At 40.8% G+C, this 19,481-nt stretch overlaps 1 protein-coding gene and 1 pseudogene across 1 annotated transcript in view; one reads left to right on the forward strand and one right to left on the reverse strand.

Moving 5' to 3' along the window:
- Window positions 1–281: 281 nt before the first annotated feature.
- The window catches only part of UMPS (uridine monophosphate synthetase), a 22,277-nt gene continuing 3,077 nt past the window's right edge, over window positions 282–19,481 (reverse strand). Inside the window, exons 2-6 of the mRNA XM_032268300.1 lie at window positions 10,426–10,579; window positions 6,884–7,555; window positions 4,259–4,434; window positions 2,331–2,445; window positions 282–661 (exon numbers count right to left, since the gene is read on the reverse strand). Of these exons, the coding sequence (XP_032124191.1) occupies window positions 492–661; window positions 2,331–2,445; window positions 4,259–4,434; window positions 6,884–7,555; window positions 10,426–10,579 (1,287 nt within the window). The 3' untranslated portion in view covers window positions 282–491. The remainder of the gene's footprint in view (window positions 662–2,330; window positions 2,446–4,258; window positions 4,435–6,883; window positions 7,556–10,425; window positions 10,580–19,481) is intronic.
- LOC116543010 lies at window positions 10,771–11,519 on the forward strand (annotated as a pseudogene).

A 19,481-nucleotide genomic window follows, 5' to 3' on the forward strand; every position in this document is an offset into this window, starting at 1 on the left:
AGGTTGGGGAGGGATAACATGAGGAGAAATGCCAGATATAGGTGACAGGGGGATGGAGGCAGCAAACCACCTTGCCATGTATGCACCTAAGCAACAATCCTGCATCATCTGCACATGTACCCCAGAACCTAAAGTACAAACAAAAAAAATAAAAATAAAAAAACATAAAAGAATAACAAAGCAGTCTAGTCCCATGGAGAGACAGGAAGGATCCTCAAATGTGGAAGACGCTAACCTAAACAGGACTGTGGCTATATAACAAACACTAGTGTCAAAAAACACATGCTTGAGAATGAACTTAATATAGTAACAATGCAGTGATTACAAATTACTCAGTATTTCCTAAAGACCAGGGTAACTCCAGAAGCCATTCTTACACAGGCCTTGTGGAAGAATCCAAGCAGTAGTAAAGGCAGCAGATGATTTCCAGCCAGTGACTTTCAGGGGGACCACGTATCTTCAATGTCTTCACAAAAATGTATCTGAAGCACTTAAACACCAAGTCTACTCAAATACGCTTCCCAAGCAGCTTTTCTGTACATCTCCGCTGCTTCCAGACGATTAGCTGCCGAGATTATGCCACGGCCTACGATGATGATATCAGAACCTCGTTTGCCAATAACTTCTTGTGGGTTATTGTACTGTTGGCCAAGGTTATCTCCTACAAGAAACGCAAAAACTATTGTTTAACAAAAATCAGAAAATCTGTCACATGACTTCTCTGAAAAAGGATCCAACCAACTTTAAATAAAAATATGCTCCTAGGTCAGGCGCAGTGGCTCACGCCTGTAATCCTGAGCACTTTGAGAGGTCAAGGCAGGCAGATCACCTGAGGTCAGGAGTTCAAGACCAGCCTGACCAACATGGCAAAACTCTGTCTCTACTAAGAATACAAAAATTAGCCAGGTGTGGTGGTACATGCCTGTAATCCCAACTACTCAGGAAGCTGAGGCAGGAGAATTGCTTGAACCTGGGAGGTAGAGATTCCAGTGAGCCGGAGATTCCGCCGTTCACTCCAGTGTGGGTGACAGAGCAAGATGCCCTCTCCAGAAAAAAAAACTTAAAAAAAAAATGCTTCTATTTTCATTCCTCTTTCGTACAGCAAGTAGGTAAAAACAGAAGCTGAAGAGACTCACTGTGGTAGGCCAGAGACCTCAAATGGAGAAAGATGCTCACCACCGTCTCCTTTTCAATGGTAAAGTTTGTTTTTATTTATTTATTGTATTTATTTTTTTGAGACAGAGTCTTGCTCTGTCACCCAGGCTGGAGTGCAGTGGCACAATCTTGGCTCACTGCAACCTCCGCCTTCCGAGTTCAAGCAGTTCTCCTGGCTCAGCCTCCCGAGTAGCTGGGATTACAAGCACACATCAGCATGCCTGGCTAATCTTTGTGTTTTTAGTTGAGATGGAGTTTCACCATGTTGGCCAAGCTGGTCTCGAACTCCTGACCTCAAGTGATCTGCCCACCTCAGCCTCCCTAAGCGCTGGGATTACGGGTATGAGCCACTGCAACCGGCCTTATTTTTTTTTTCAAGTAATTTTTTCCCCAAAATCACAGATTCAAGTTGCCTTGAATATATACTTCCTCAATGTCAAATTTTAGATCATCTGTAGCTTAACAATATATTTAAAAAATGAAGTAAAACTCATATGTTGCCAAGAAAGTTTCAATATCAAAAAAACTTAAAAAAGATTGGCCTTACAATTTAAGAAAAGTTTAGCATACATCTCAGAATCACCACAATGCACTGTTGAGCAAGTAAGTCTAAACCACTAACATATATAAGAACCTTTCTGTCACAACCCCATCAAGTGGTCACAGACTATGCATAAATCTTAATCCTTAAATTTTGCTTTTTTATTTTTTATTTTTATTTTATAAAATTCTGCTGTTCTAGAAGCATTGTATTAAATGGCTTATTATCTTCTAAATCCAAGCTACTTTAAGTATTCTTAAAAGCCTAAATCCTAACTATAGTATCTAGTCAAATAATTATGAGGGCTTATAGATAAGGGCTTACAAGTACAGAATATTTACTCTGTGCCAAGACAGTGTGTTAAATACCCTACATGTTCTCATTAAACCCTCTTGATTACCTTATGAGGGCAATACTGTTATCATCCCCATTTTACAGATTACGAAAATGAGACTAAAAGAAGTAAACTGACTTGTCCAAAGATACACAGTTACCAAAGGGCTGATTCATTATTGTTCTAGACTAAGAAGGCTTCTCTTAAGCAAATGTATAAAAACATGCAAAGTATTTTGCCTGCTGTGGGTAAAGAAGCTTTTTTGGAAGAGCCATGACCAGTGAAGAGATTTAGATTTACCTCTTGCTTCCAACTGAACTCCTGGAGTCAAGTGAAGAAATTCTGGTTTCATGCTTACTCGGGAACCAGAAATAAAACCAACAACAAATTCAGAGTGTTCCTCAGCCATTCTAACCTAAATGGAATGTAACAGAACATATTACAAGAAAAGTTAATCACACAGAATAAAAGTAAAAATATGCACTATTTTTTTTTTTTAGACATAGGGTCTCCCTATATTGCCCAGGCTGGTCTCGAACTCCTGGGCTCAAGGGATCCTCCCAAGTTGGCCTCCCAAAGTGCTGGGGTTACAGGTGTGAGTTACCATGCCCAACTTATGCTCTATTATCCAGTTAGAAACTTTGCTGTATTACAGACACCTTTTCCATATATATAAACTCACTATATCTGAAACAGGTAATCTTAGATCGAAACCATTATGAAACACATTTGCTTCATTAAGACCCTGAGATGACCCTTTCCCACCCCTTCCCACAATAAACCATACTTAAAACAAAAATCCTATACCATATGCATCTAAAATCAACATGCTGCATAATTACTTATTTCTAATAATGCTTGGTGACTCACCTACTCCAAAATGGATTTGAGGTGAGTACTCTAGAATACATTATAATGGTATGAAACCACATTCAAGGCTTACTGACTACACAGACAGGGTACTTCGCATCCAAAGGCAGCTGTCATGTAAAGAACAGATACGCTTTCAAGAGCTAAAGAAATCTCACCTCTACCACCTTCCCTCTTCTGTAACATCAACTGGCCTCCCCAATTTCTATACTGTTATCTCACAATCATAACAGTTCCCTTAGAAGGTCTGCCTGGCTTTCTGATTTGACACTTCCCTGAGACCCAAGACTCATTTGATATATTCTTGCCATCAAGTACTACTGCCAACAAACAAGTCATATCTTGTCCTTGAGCCAGACCCAGACTGCCAGAATGTCAAATATTAAAACTGACTGATGGCTCCTGTGCTTGTGAGAGTTGGGAAATCAGACATCTATAGTCAATCCAGGGATGGGGTTAAAATCTGACCGTAGAGCCATATGAGTTATATTAAGTCTCCAGATAGTCTTTGAAATAATATGAAAAAAACAAATCCGTTACTTCTAGAATTTTCAAATAGGGAAAAAAATCATGGGGATTTTCTTAGGGATTTTTTTTTTTTTTTTGAGATAGGTTTTACTCTTGCCATGCTGGGGTACAATGGCATGATCATAGCTCCCTGCAGCCTTCATCTTGCAGCCTCAAGTGATCCTCCCACCTCAGCCTCCCAAATGGCTGGGACTACAGGCATGTATCATCATGCCTGGTTAATTTGCTTTTTCCTTTTCTTGTAAAGTTCTCACTATGATGTCAAGCTGGTCTCAAACTCATGACCTCAAGGAATCCTCCCACCTTGGCCTCCCAAAATGCTAGGATTACAGGTGTAAACAACTGTGCCCAGCCCCCATGACAATTTTTTTTAAAGTAATATATTCTAAAATATCTGACAAGAATGAGAGAAAACCACTGCATGTGGGCTGGTCATGGGAATGTGCATCTCTGTAGGACTCGGGAGATTCTGAGAAACTACGTATCTGGGAAGCTCTTATCTTTTCTCAACTCATGGTGAGATGAAAAAAACAATTATCTTAAAGTCCTGGTAAATTTAGTAAGTGTTTGACTAATTATCTGGGTCTCAAAGTTTCTCTTGGAGTACAACACAAATTCCTGAAGTGTCTACTACACAACATAAAATGCTATTAACTATCAAGGAATTCTATCCAACTAGCATTAATATACTGTCGCACTAACAAGAGCTGGATTTTTTTTTTTTTTTTGGCAGAGGTTCCATGGACGCCAGATTAAGAGATATTTTCTTGCCCTATAGCGTACAGCATAGCAGCCCCTGCCTCCTCTCGCCCCGTCCCTCCATCACTTACCGCTGCTCTAGTGTAGTCCCCAGTGGCCAGGGAGCCGGTGGAGCTCATTTCCGCAATGAGCAGGCACCCCCGATGCAAAGGCAGGCCCACTTCCTGGAGGCCTTTCACAACTCCTGAGCCTGGCACCACGTGAGCATTTACTAGATCTGCCCAGGAAGCTATTTTAAAGATACCTCCTAAGAAGAGGGTGGAAAAAGATTTTTAATTTTCAAACAAAAACCTCTAACCTCTTGTCCAATCAACCAACTACGATATGAAATAATCTTCTAGTAACATGTTAAAGAGATAATCAAACACTTCAGGAACTTCAGTGATTATCAGTGGACCCATGGTTCCATCTGTGAAAAATTTAACTGTTATTTAGGTAAACAGCTGGTTGAGAGTTCACAATGAGGAAAAAAACTTCCAAGGTCTGCACTTGGCTTATCAGAAACACTAGTATGACTGTTTTTCCTTGCAGGCTGAAGCTCATGACCACAAATACAGCTCAAGCTATTAGAAAGGGACTCCAGTGAAGACAAACATTTGTTGATGTCAAGAATAACAACAATTTAAAGTTCCTCACTGTGGCTCATGTCTGTAATCCCAGTACTTTGGGAGGCTGAGGTAAGTAGATTGCTTAAGCTTAGAAGTTCAACACCGGCCTGGGCATCATGGCAAAACTTCATCTCTACCAAAAACACAAAAAATTAGCCAGGTATGGTGGCACATACCTGTAGTCCCAGCTACTTGGGAGGCTGAGGTGGGAGAATCGCTTGAGCCCGGGAGCCGGAGGTTGCAGTAAGCCAAGATTGCACCACAGCACTCCCGCCTGGGTTACAGAGCAAGACCCTTTTCTCAAAAAAATAAAAAAATAAAATTCTTGAAGATAATAAGTTTTCACTCTGCAGGGGTCTCTCAGCAGCTTTACTATCGCTCAATATCTCTGTGCATTCCTTAGGTATCCTTAGCTATCTAATTTCAATAGGCAACTATATTCCTTTTAAAAGTGGAAAGTAAAAGGCCTAATTTTTGAAAAACCTCTATGCAGACCTGAAAGAGTTTGTATAAAACTCTTATACCAGTCAATTGGCTAAAGTAAGTTGGGCAATGCGATGATGGCAGGACATCTTAAGCATAGGAAGAAGTCACTTAAAGACAAATCTGTTTAAAAGAAACAGCTTCTGAACAGACACATTAAAGCAAAGTTACCTCAAAGATGCCTACAAAAAATGTTAAATACCACCAATATCTGTTACAAGGTTAAGTGAAAAATGTATTAAAATACAGTCTGACCATAGTTGTAAAAACATAGACAGAAATTTACATAGAATAGGCAGAACTAAGCATTTTTCTCAACCAACACATGCACTATTTTATATAAAGAACGTTTATCAATAGAACTTTTTCTGCTACAAATAAATCTTTTTTTTTTTTTCTTTTTTTTTTTTTTTGAGACGGAGTTTCACTCTTGTTACCCAGGCTGGAGTGCAATGGCGCGATCTCGGCTCACCGCAACCTCCGCCTCCTGGGTTCAGGCAATTCTCCTGCCTCAGCCTCCTAAGTAGCTGGGATTACAGGCACGCACCACCATGCCCAGCTAATTTTTTGTATTTTTAGTAGAGACGGGGTTTCACCATATTGACCAGGATGGTCTCGATCTCTTGACCTCGTGATCCACCCGCCTCGGCCTCCCAAAGTGCTGGAATTACAGGCTTGAGCCACCGCGCCCGGCCTAAATCTTTTTGTTTTTTTGAGATGGAGTTTCACTTCTGTTGCCCAGGCTGGAGTGCAGTGGTGCCATCTTGGCTCACTGCAACCTCCGCCTCTGGGATTCAAGCAATTCTCCTGCCTCAGCCTTCCGAGTAGCTAGGATTACCGGCATGCACCACCACAGCTGGCTAATTTTGTATTTTTGGTGGAGACGGGGTTTCTCCATGTTGGTCAGGCTGGTCTCGAACTCCTAACCTCAGGTGATCCGCCCGCCTTGGCCTCCCAAAGTACTGGGATTACAGGCGTGAGCCACCACATCCAGCTAATCTTACTATTTTATACTTCTTTTTCGTTGTTTCCTTTATGTGGAATTTTCATTTAAAACATCATATTCTGCCAGAGACATCTGTCATATTTGCTTGGCCAGACACATAACTTCTTCTGGTATCAGCATACCCATTTTCTTTAAGAAAACTATCCCTGCCTGGTTCTCACTTCAAGAAGGTCAAATAGGCATGTATGTACCCATCCAACAATCCTGCAGGATGTACACATGTACCCCAGAGCCCAAATACAATTTAAAAAAAAAAAAAAAAGAAAGAAGGTCAAGTAGAGTTAACAGCCTCACAACTGCAGAGCAGATTGTCCAGGCTAGCTAATGAAGGTATTCTATATCCCAAGCTAGAGTGATTGGCTTGGGGTGAGCATGTTGAGTATGCCTACCTGAGAAAGAAGTCAACAGAGAAGAAAGCAGAGCTGAGAGATGGAAAGAAAGCAAGTCATGAAGACACCACTTGAGCTCCTGGATCCAACCATGCTTGACAGCGTGCTCTATGAATGGACTTTCAGTGACATAAGCATTTCCTTTTTTTTTTCTTCAGCCAGTTTAAGCGGGATTTCTGATTCTTGCAGATTCTTGAATAATACACTTACCTTCATACTGCTTTTTCACCGTGTTTCCTATATCTGCAAATTTTCGGTCTTCAAATATCAAGAACTCATAGCGTTTTGCCAGAGTTATCAACTCCTTCATCACATCTAGAGTAAAATCATTTAAAATATCTACATGAGTCTTGAGCATGCAGATATTGGGTCCTAAAGCATCTGCTAGCTGCAACAGCTCTCTGGCCTCTGAAACATCAGCAGACAGACACAGATTGGTCTCCTTCTTTTGCATGAGCCTGAGAAGCTTCGATGCAACTGGGTGGATCCTCGGCAGCTCTGCACGTGCACCAAAGCTGAGTTCTTTGGGTGCTTCCCTTACAGAAAAGGGAGAACCATTTTGATTCGCTGCCACAAAGACATTCTCCTTAATAAACCTCTTCACTCTCCCAGACATCTCAGCATCAATTTTTTTCTGCTGCTCGAGAATCTCCAGCATTTTGGACAATGTACACACTGAGTGGAGGCGAATCCCATGTGCCTGCAACTTGTCCTTGCCTCCCTGCTCTCTGTCCAACAGCACTATGGCATCAGTGACCTTTAAGCCCTCCTTCTGAAGAACCTCAACAGTTTCTAAAACACTAGATCCACTGGTGACAACATCTTCAATTATTAAACAGGTTTCTCCTGGATTAATAGCTCCTTCTACAAGACGCTTAGTTCCTAGAAAAGAAAAAATTCTGCTGATTCTAAATTCAAATATATATGTATATGTGTGTATGTATATCAAACTTGCCGGTTACACATATAGTATATTTATGGTAAAACAAGTAAATTATTTTACATTATAAGCACTACTAAATGTGTTTTATGATCAAATTTTCAAATACGGAGTTTTTTTTTTTTTTAATTAAAAAAATTTGTTTTATAATAGAGATGAGGTCTCACTGTGTTGCCCAGGCTGGTCTCAAACTCCTGAGCTCAAGTGATCCTCCCACCTCAGACTTCCTAAGTGCTAGGATTACAAGTGTGACCCACCATGACCAGCCTAAATACAGAGTTTCTTACAGCAAGATCACCTAGATCAAGGAAAGTTATGAAACACAGAATAATCCAATATCATCAATGAAATAATTCATTTTTCCATCAAAGTATTACCAGTTTACTATTCAAGATCAGCCAAACAATTGGCTTTTTGAAGATATAAATTCAGAAGGCAAAATATTCAGCAATCATTTAAATCCATTACTACAACCTAAAGAATTATAGGGCCGGGCTCAGTGGCTCACGCCTGTAATCCCAGCACTTTGGGAGGCCGAGGCGGGTGGATCACAAGGTCAAGAGATCGAGGCCATCCTGGTCAACATGGTGAAACCCCGTCTCTACTAAAAATACAAAACATCAGCTGGGCATGGTGGCACGTGCCTGTAATCCCAGCTACTCAGGAGGCTGAGGCAGGAGAATTGCCTGAACCCAGGAGGCGGAGGCTGCGGTGAGCCGAGATCGTGCCATTGCACTCCAGCCTGGGTAAAGAGAGCAAAACTCCGTCTCAAAAAAAAAAAAAAAAAAAAAAAAAGAATTACAGAATGCAATGTGACTAAATATATACGTCTCTACCCCAAATCCCACTATAGACTATTTTTCAGATAATCTACAAAATGTAAATAACTTGGGTTGTAGACTTTATAGACCCATCAAATCCCTTCCACCCCTTGAACAATTGCAAGTTTAATTAAATCAGCTTAAGCTGGAACACAAGACTGCAAGTACTTATAGTATATTTTAAAATGCATACTTCAATTCTAGAAAAAATTTTAAAATGTAAAATAATAAAATAGAAACAAGAGTTTTCTTATGGGTAGGGATTCATATAGAAATTTTTTTTTTAGCTCGGAAAATCTCAGCTGGGTGCAGTGGCTCACACCTGTAATCCCAGCACTTCGGGAGGCTGAGGCAGGAAAACAGTTTGAGACCAGGAGTTCAAGACCAGCCTAGGCAACAGAGTGAGACCTTGTCTCAAAAAAACCCAAAAACAGAAAAATTAACGCTGGCCTTCACAGCAAAAACTCAATTAATGTGTTTCTTTTTCTATCATAAAAATTTTTAGAATGCATCTGTAAAAGAAGGATGTGTTTCAAAAAAAAGTAACAAAACACTAATACACCAACATAAACAAAAAAGTCCATTAATTCCTTACTATCATTAAGATTGCTTTTCAGGTTTTACTTATTTATTTTTTGATAGTATTGCTCTGTCACCCAGGGTGCAGTGCAGTGGCGCATTCATACCTCACTGCAACCTTCAACTCCTGGGCTTAAGCCATCCTCCTGCCTCAGCCTCCCATGTAACTGTGACACTCAGCTAATTTTTTATTCTTTTTTTCAATTTTTTGTAGAGACAAAGTCTCACTATGTTGCCAAAGCTGGTCTCCAACTCCTGGGCTCAAGCTATCATCCTGCCTTGACCTCCCAAAGTGCTGGGATTACGTGTGAGTCACTGTGCCTGGCCAATTTTCAGGTTTGTTTTTTTTTTTTTTAAATAGGGTCTCACTCTGTCCCCAAGGCTGGAGTACAGTGGTGTGATCTCGGCTCACTGCAACCTCCACTTTCTGGGTTCAAGCTAGTCTTCTATCTCAGCCTCCCAAGTAGCTGAGATTACAGGGGCACATCACCACACCCAGCTAATTTTTATATTTTTAGTAGAGACGGGGTTTCACCATGTTGGTCAGGCTGCTCTCAAACTCCTGACCTCAAGTGATCCGCCCACCTCTGCCTCCCAAAGTGCTGGGATTACAGGTGTGAGCCATGGTGCCTGGTCCAATTCTCGGGTTTTAAGGCAAGCCGCCTGATAATCTATTGCCATGAACCCACAAAAGCATCTCTCTAGGTATTTGCACTGTTTTATCTGTTTTATGAGAATAATTTTATCCATGCATTACTTTTTTATGAAGTTTAAATACAAACCTATTGGGAAAGTATGTGCTGTTACATTTTGCTGATGAGGGATGGACTGGTGAAAAAAAAAAGTTGGGGTTGCATAGATACAGTACCACAAAAAGCACCTTTTTTCAACCAATACAAAGCATTTCACCCCTAGACTCTAAAAAAAGGAAGGTGACTTATAGTAACAGTTACAAATTCCACAGGCAATAACAACTTAAAGGACTCAAGAGGCGGGGCACGGTGGCTCACGCCTGTAATCCCAGCACTTTGGGAGGCCGAGGCGGGTGGATCACGAGGTCAAGAGATCGAGACCATCCTGGTCAACATGGTGAAACCCCGTCTCTACTAAAAATACAAAAAATTAGCTGGGCATGGTGGCGCGTGCCTGTAATCCCAGCTACTCAGGAGGCTGAGGCAGGAGAATTGCCTGAACCCAGGAGGCGGAGGTTGCAGTGAGCCGAGATCACGCCATTGCACTCCAGCCTGGGTAACAAGAGCAAAACTCCGTCTCAATAAAAAAAAAAAAAAAAAAAAAAAAAAAAAGGACTCAAGATGACTCTGGTAAAACATTAGTGCACGGAGGAGAAAAAAATTCTAACAGTATTATGTTACAGATTAATTAACTTAATGCTTATGTTACTTTTATTTTACCATAATCCTTTGTTTCTTTCCTTCTAATAAGCATTGGAATTTGATTGGTTGAACAGATAACTGTAGCCAATGGTAACGCTGTATAAGGTACTCCACACACTGTGTCAAAACTGATCCCTGCATTTTGGGCCGTTTGGAATAAAATATCTGCAACCTGTAAGAAATGGACACATAAACTATGTTTTAACGATTTTAAATGGTGTATAAACATATGACAACATAACATTAAAGACAGTAATAACCTAGTGGGGGTAAGTCTCAAACCTGATTGGAGAAAAAAACAAATGCCTGTTTATTACCCTCTCCATAAACCCAGTATACAAAGCTAAATCTAAAAGCATAAGAATGGAGGCCGGGTGTGGTGGCTCACGCCTGTAATCCCAGCACTTTGGGAGGCCCAGTCTGGTGGATTACCTGAGGTCAGGAGATCAAGACCAGTCTGACCAACACAGTGAAACCCCGTCTCGAAAAAAAGAAAGAAAAAAAACCAAACAAACAAAAAACATAAGAATGAACCTATTCAGCCAGATTTACAATCTGTTCTGAAGGCAACCTGAGATGTGTTGGGAAAGCTCATGATGTTCACCCCAAAGATTAAGCATGGCCCCTTAACTTCATGGTTTCCCTCAGAACCCATTATGTTGAGTATCTAAACCTATCATCTTTTAGTTGTATTTCCTGAAAGAAGTCTTCAATTAAGAAATTTCAGGAGCTAGATACGGCGACTGAAGGGGATGTGGAGCTGAAGTTACAGAGACTGAGACCCGTGGCCCAGAGCGACCTCCTGAGAAGCCACAGAAACATGACGGTGGTGCGGTGGACTTGGAGCGAGTTACTGACTATGCAGAGGAGAAGAGGATCCAGAGTTCCAATCTGGAGATGGCCATGTCTGTGATTGGAGACAGAAAGTTCCAGGAGCAAAAAGCCAAACAGGAGTGAGATGGAGCTATCTCAAGCAGCAGCAGAAGGCAGCTTGGGGAACACATGGGCAATGTGCTAGAGGTGCTTATTGCCCTAACCAATTGATGCATGCTTTCTCAGATATACCTACTGGATTAATTTATGGCAATAAATTTTTTTTTTGTCTTTTTTTGAAAAAAAAATTTCATAAATATGGAACCTATTGTGTGAATTACTATTTTATAATCTCTCCTTTTCCACATAAATCATCAAGTTTAATGTTAGAATATACATTCCCATGCAAAACCACCTCATTTTTTAAAAAGACAGGCAAACAATCACTGAGTTGCTTTGTGAACTAGATCACAGCTTGACTCTAGTACTTCTAAAGAGTAACAAAAAATCTATGAGTATTTTAAGTTACAGAGAATGTAATTTCTAGTACAAAAAATATTAACATGTTATCTCAGAACTGTTTTATCAATCTTTTTTTTTTTTTTTTTTGAGACAGAGTCTCGCTCCGTCGCCAAGCACCAGGCTGGAGTCAGTGGTGTGATCTCAGCTCACTGCAACCTCTGCCTCCTGGGTTCAAGCAATTCTCCTGCCTCAGCCTCCCAAGTAGCTGGGACTACAGGTGCGCACCACCATGCCCAGCTAATTTTTGTATTTTTAGTTGGAATACAAATGCTACAGGTGACTGGATACCCACCATCTCCATTAAATAAATAAATAAATAATAAATAAAAACATGAAATTGCTGGACTATGAAAAGTTTAAAACTTTTTACATTTTTTCCAACTCATATTTTCACTCCACTGTGTCCACAGAATTTTACTCTAAATATGCAATTATACTTGAAAAGCTTTTACTGATCCCTCTATCACACTTGTCTATATTTATGTAAAATGAAAGTTAAAATGGTAATTAAAAAAAAATTTCCCATGACTGTAAGTCTCTAAGTGTCAAGAATTCTTCTGTAGCTCTCTCAGGTCCTTACTTCCAAGATGACAAAGAATTGTGCCAAAAAGGGCTGTGGCCAACTAGTGGCACATCCTATGTCCGATGCATGCCCAAGGAAAAGGCTATTAAGAAGCCCGTCATGCAAAACACAGTAGAGGCCACAGCAGTCAGGGACATTTCTGCAGTGTGCATCTTTGCCTCCTGTGTTCTTCCCAAGCTGTATGTGAAGCTACATTACACTATGAGTTGTGCCACTCATAGCAAGGTAGTCAGCAATCCATCTTGTAAATCCCACAGGGACCAAACATCCCACCCTGATTTAAACCCGTGGGTGCTGCCTCATGACCCTCACCAAAGACCATGTAAGCAACTGAATCCTTAAGGACTGAAGAGAAACTATTCTCTGGAGGAAAATAAAATGGAAATTGTACTTTTTAAAAAAGAGAATTCTCCTGTATATCATTACAATTATTATGAGCATATGATTAATTAAAACATGATTTGCAAATTTTGACAGAGGGGAAAAAACAGATTTGGAAAATGTATTTCTTAGTAGGTTAATGCTACCTTTCCTCTCCAATTACTTTATGTACACTGAAGTACGTATATATAGTACTGTAGTCAAATATCACTTATTACAAGGAAGTTAGAGTTTAGCATAAATTCTATTGCTTTTTGGGGTGTAAGTGTTGAGAAATCCTATTTGCATTAATAAGATGTGTAAAGGAACTTTGTCATACCCAAGTCTATGTTTTGAACTCCTCCCCAATTAATCTCCAAAATGCACACATACACACACACCCCCCCCATGATCTGCTTATCAAAAAAACTTTTTCTGTCATTTAAAATAAATAAATCAATTTTTCACTAGAAAATCCTTAGTAATTCTCCACACTGCCAAGATATATCATAGCAAGAATCTGGATGGTGAGAAATAGTCCAAACTACTGCAATCTTAAATAGTCCAACCTACCTTCAATTTTTTTTTTTTTGGAGACGGAGTTTCGCTCTTGTTACCCAGGCTGGAGTGCAATGGCGCGATCTCGGCTCACCGCAACCTCCGCCTCCTGGGTTCAAGCAATTCTCCTGCCTCAGCCTCCTGAGTAGCTGGGACTACAGGCACGCGCCACCATGCCCAGCTAATTTTTTGTAGTTTTTAGTAGAGACGGGGTTTCACCATGTTGACCAGGATGATCTCGATCTCTTGACCTCGTGATCCACCCGCCTCGGCCTCCCAACTACCTTCAATATTTTTACAATAACCACACAAAGTGGTGCCCAGTGAACATAAACCCTTAAGTGGGCTGAGGGAACTTATATGTCTTCTATCTATGCAGTCCAATATGATAGCCACTAATCATATGCGACTAAACTTGAAAATTCACAACGCTCAATAGTAACACGTGGCTAGTAGCAAACTCTATGGAAAACCAATTATTCTACTCTACTCAGTGTAGTCTGCAGGTTCAGCTGGTACCTTGTTAGAAACGCACAACCTCAGAGCTACAGAACTGGATTCTGCATTTTAACAAAATTCCCAGATAATTCATATATACTCAAAGTTTAGAAGCACTGTGTTAGAAACCTCTAATTTGCACAAAAATTTTCCTTATATTGACTAAAAAACTGCTTTCCCGATATGTCTACTTTCTGGTCTTAATTACTGCTCCTGGCTACACAGTGCAAAATTCAACTCCCCTTTCCAAACAGCCCGTCCAAGTGTGGACCTAAGAGGAAGAAGCTGAGGCAAAATTAATATAAATAGAAAACAAATTTGTGCCAAGTTCAAAGAATACAACCTGAAGCATAAATTTAAGTTGCCATTTTTCCAAGATGGCTGAGAGGAGGCAACACCGGAACGCAGCTCCCAGTGAATGAGACGCAGAGGGCTAGAGGACTTCACAATTCCAAGCAAGGTGCCAGGTTTGTTTCGGTGGGACTGGTAGGACTCTGAAAATAGCCCAGGGAAGGAGCCGAAGCAGGGCAAGGGCTGACCAGGAAGGGTGAACCCATAACAGGACGGGACGCGTCCCCACCTGGAACGTGCAGCTGGCTCAGAGGGTTGCAGACTTCACCCCCTAGGTGCTCCGGTTCGGATCCTGTGCTTACCTCATCCCTCATGCAACCCACAGTCCACGAGAGCCCCACGAGATTGAAGGGCACCGTGGGTTGTCGATGCAACTCTGAGCAAGGCTCCCACCTGGTGCTCCAAGTTGTCAGCATGGACCTGGGTGGAAGTTTGGACTGATGCAAGTGGGATGGAACAACCTGTCCCACAGAAAGAGGCAGAGTTGGCCAGGCGCAGTGGCTCAAGCCTGTAATCCCAGCACTTTGGGAGGCCGAGGCGGGTGGATCATGAGGTCAAGAGATCGAGACCATCCTGGTCAACATGGTGAAACCCCGTCTCTACTAAAAATACAAAAAATTAGCTGGGCATGGTGGTGTGTGCCTGTAATCCCAGCTACTCAGGTGGCTGAGGCAGGAGAATTGCCTGAACCCAGGAGGCAGAGGTTGCGGTGAGCCGAGATCGCGCCATTGCACTCCAGCCTGGGTAACATGAGTGAAACTCCGTCTAAAAAAAAAAAAAGAAAGAAAGAGGCAGAGTTGAAAGCAGGGAAATAGGCCATAATGCCTGGCAGCAAATACACCAGTTTGACCCAAAGTGGGAAGATCGAGCTCAGATAAAGAGAGACACCATCAGGAAGGTGGGGCTAATCTCACCTGCAAACAAAACACAAGGGAAGACCACCCACCCAGCAACCTGAATCAGAGGCAGACCAACAATGCCTCTACAGGCCAAAAAAAGATACAGCTCCAACCACAACAGAAAGGACGTCCACTCAGAGATTTCTCCCGAAATCACCAACTTCAAAGATCAAAGGGAGATAAATCCACAAAGATGGGAAGAAACCAGCACAAAAAGGATGAAACCATCAAAGACCAGAACACCTCTTCCCCTCCCAGGGATCACAACTCCTCACCATCAAGGGAACAAAACAAGACAAAAATGAGTTTGATGAATTGACAGAAGCAGGCTTCAGAAGGTGGGCAATAACAAACTTTTCTGAGTTAAAAGACCATGTTCTAACCCAATGCAAAGAAACTAAGAACCTTGAAAAAAGGTTAGATGAAATGCTAACTAGAATAACCAGCTTACAGAAGAACATAAATGACTTGATAGAGCTGAAAAACACAGCACAAGAACTTCATGAAGCGTACACAAGTTTCAATAGCCCAATCGATCAAGCAGAAGAAAGGAGGATATTAGAGATTGAAGATCAAATCAATGAAATAAAACAAGAAGGCAAGATTGAGAAAAAAGAGTGAAAAGAAACGCACAAAGCCTCCAAAAACTATGGGATTATGTGAAAAGACCTAATCTACCCTGGATCAGGTACCTGAATGTGATAGGGAGAATGAATTCAAGTTGGAAAACACTCTTCAGGATATTAACTTCCCCAATCTAACAAGGCAGGCCAACATTCAAATCCAGGAAATACAGAGAACACCACAAAGATATTACTCAAGAAGAGCAACCCCAGGCACAAAATCATCAGATTCACCAGAGTTGAAATGAAGGAAAAAATGCTAAGGGCAGCCAGAGAGAAAGGTCAAGTCACCCACAAAGGAAAGACCATCAGATTCACAGCAGATCTCTCGGCAGAAACCCTACAAGCTAGAAGGGAGTGGGGGCCAATATTCAACATCCTTAAAGAAAAGAACTTTCAATCCAGAATTTCATATCTGGCCAAACTAAGCTTCATAAGTGAAGGAGAAATAAAATCCTTTACAAACAAGCAATTGCTGAGAGATTTCGTCGCTATAAGACCTGCCTTACATGAGTTCCTGAAGGAAGTACTAAACATGGAAAGGAACAACCAAGTACCAGCCACTGCAAAAACGTACCAAATGGAAAGAACAACAATGCAATGAAGAAACCGTGTCAACTGACAGGCAAAACAACAAGCCAGTAATAAACTGGCAGGATCAAATTCAAACATAACAATATTAATGTTGAATGTAAATGGCCTGAATACCCCAATCAAAAGACACAGACTGGCAAACTGGATACAAAGTCAAAACCCATCAGTGTGCTGTATTCAGGAGACCCACATCACATGCAAAGACTCACACAAACTCAAAATAAAGGGATGGAAGAAGATTTACCAAGCAAATGGAGAGCGAAAAAAAGCTGAGGTAGCAATCCTAGTCTCTGATAAAATGGACTTTAAACCAACAAAGATCAAAAGAGGCAAAGAAGGACATTACATAATGGTAAAAGGATCAATGCAACAAGAAAAGCTAACTATCCTAAATATATATGTACCCAATGCAGGAGTACCCAGATACATAAAGCAAGTTCTTAACAACCTACAAAGAGACTCAGACTCCCGCACAATAATAGTGGGAGACTTTAACACTCCACTGACAATACTGGACAGATCAACGAGACAGAAAGTCAACATGTATATCCAGGACTTGAATGCAGATCTGGACCAAGCGGACCTGACAGACCTTTACAGAATACTCCATCCCAAATCCACAGAATACACATTCTTCTTAGCACCACACCACACTTACTCTAAAATTGACCACATAATTGGAAGTAAATCCCTCCTCAGCAAATGCAAAAGAAAGGAAATCATAAGTCTCTCAGACCACAGCACAATCAAATTAGAACTCAAAATCAAGAAAAGCATTGAAAACTGCACAATCACACAGAAACTGAACAACTTGCTCCTGAATGATGAATGGATAAACAATGAAATGAAGGCAGAAATAAAGATGTTCTTTGAAACCAACAAGAACGAAGACACAACGTACCAGAATCTCTGGGACACATTTAAAGCAGTGTCTAGAGGGAAATTTACAGCAATAAAAGCCCACATGAGAAACAAGGAAAGATCTAAAATCAACACTCTATCATCAAAATTGAAAGAGAGGAGCAAGATCAAAAAAACTTAAAAGCAAGCAGAAGACAAGAGATAACTAAGATCAGAGCAAAACTGAAGGAGATAGAGACACAAAAAAACCTTCAAAAAATCAATAAATCCAGGAGCTGTTTTTTTGAAAAGATCAACAAAATAGATCACTAGCCAGATTAAAAAAGAAGAGAGAATAATCAAATAGATGCAATAAAAAACGATAAAGGGGATATGACCACAGATTCCACAGAAATACAAATTACCATCAGAGATTACTACAAACAGCTCTATGCACATAAACCAGTAAATCCAGAATAAATGGATAAATTCCTGGACACTTGCACACTCCTAAGACTAAGCCAGGAAGAAGCTGAAACCCTAAATAGACCAATAACAAGGGCTGAAGTCGAGGCAGCAATTAATAGCCTACCAACCAAAAAAAGTCCAGGTCCAGACGGATTCACAGCTGAATTCTACCAGGCGTACAAAGAGGAGTTGGTACCATTCCTGTTCAAACTATTCCAAACAATACAAAAAGAGGAAATCCTCCCTAACTCTATGAGACCAATATCATCCTGATACCAAAACCTGGCAAAGACACAACTAAAAAAGAAAACTACAGGCCAATATCCATGATGAACATAGATGCAAAAATCTTCAATCAAATACTGGCAAATCGAATGCAACAGCACATCAAAAAGCTCATCCACCATGATCAAGTAGGCTTCATCCCAGAGATGCAAGGCTGGTTCAACATACACAAATCTATAAACATAATCCACCACATAAACAGAACCAAAGACAAAAACCACATGATTATCTCACTAGATGCAGCGAAGTCCTTTGACAAAATTCAACAGCCCTTTATGCTAAAAACTCTCAATAAAGTAGGTATCGATGGAACATATCTCAAAATAATAAAAGCTATTCATGACAAACCCACAGCCAATATCATATTGAATGGGCAAAAACTAGAAGCATTCCCTTTAAAAACTGGCACTAGACAAGGATGCCCTCTCTCACCACTCCTATTCAATATAGTATTGGAAGTTCTAGCCAGAGCAATTAGGTAAGAAAAAGAAATAAAGGGCATTCAATTTAGGAAAAGAAGAAGTCAAATTGTCGCTATTTGCAGATGACATGATCATGTATTTAGAAGACCCCATCGTCTCAGCCCAAACCTCCTTAGGCTAATAAGCAACTTCGGCAAAGTCTCAGGATACAAAATCAATGTGCAGAAATCACAAGCATTTCCATACACCAACAACAGACAAACAGAACAAAATCATGAGTGAACTCCCATTTACAATTGCTACAAGGAGAATAAAACAACTAGGAATATAACTAACAAAGGATGTAAAAGATCTCTTCAAGGAGAACTACAAACCACTGCTCAAGGAAATAAGAGAGGACACAAACAGATGGAAAAACATTCCATGCTCATGGTTAGGAAGAATCAATATTGTGAAAATGGCCATACTGCCCAAAGTAATTTATAGATTCAATGCTATCCCCATCAAGCGACCATTGACCTTCTTCAGAGAACTGGAAAAAAACACTTTAAACTTCATATAGAACCAAAAGAGAGCCCGCATAGCCAAGACAATCCCTAAGCAAAAAGAACAAAGCTGGAGGCATCACACTAACTGACTTCAAATTATACTACAACGCTACAGTAATGAAAACAGCATGATACTGGTACCAAAACAGAGATATAGACCAATGGAACAGAACAGAGGCCTTGGAAACAACACCACACATCTACAACCATCTGATCTTTGACAAACCGGACAAAAACAAGCAATGGGGAAAGGATTCCCTCTTTAATAAATGGTGTTGGAAAAACTGGCTAGCCATATGGAGGAAGCTGAAACTTGACCCTTTCCTTACAACTTATACAAAATTAACTCCAGATGGATTAAAGATTTAAACATAACAACTAACACCATAAAAACCCTAGAAGAAGGGCCGGGCGCGGTGGCTCAAGCCTGTAATCCCAGCACTTTGGGAGGCCGAGGCAGGTGGATCACGAGGTCAAGAGATCGAGACCATCCTGGTCAACATGGTGAAACCCCGTCTCTACTAAAAATACAAAACATTAGCTGGGCATGGTGGCGCGTGCCTGTAATCCCAGCTACTCAGGAGGCTGAGGCAGGAGAATTGCCTGAACCCAGGAGGCGGAGGTTGCGGTGAGCTGAGATCGCGCCATTGCACTCCAGCCTGGGTAACAAGAGCGAAACTCCATCTCAAAAAAAAAAAAAAAAAAAAAAA

This window comes from Sapajus apella, unplaced genomic scaffold, assembly GCF_009761245.1.
Source record: "Sapajus apella isolate SASKATOON/1434 unplaced genomic scaffold, GSC_monkey_1.0 scaffold178, whole genome shotgun sequence".
NCBI lineage: Eukaryota > Metazoa > Chordata > Mammalia > Primates > Cebidae > Sapajus > Sapajus apella.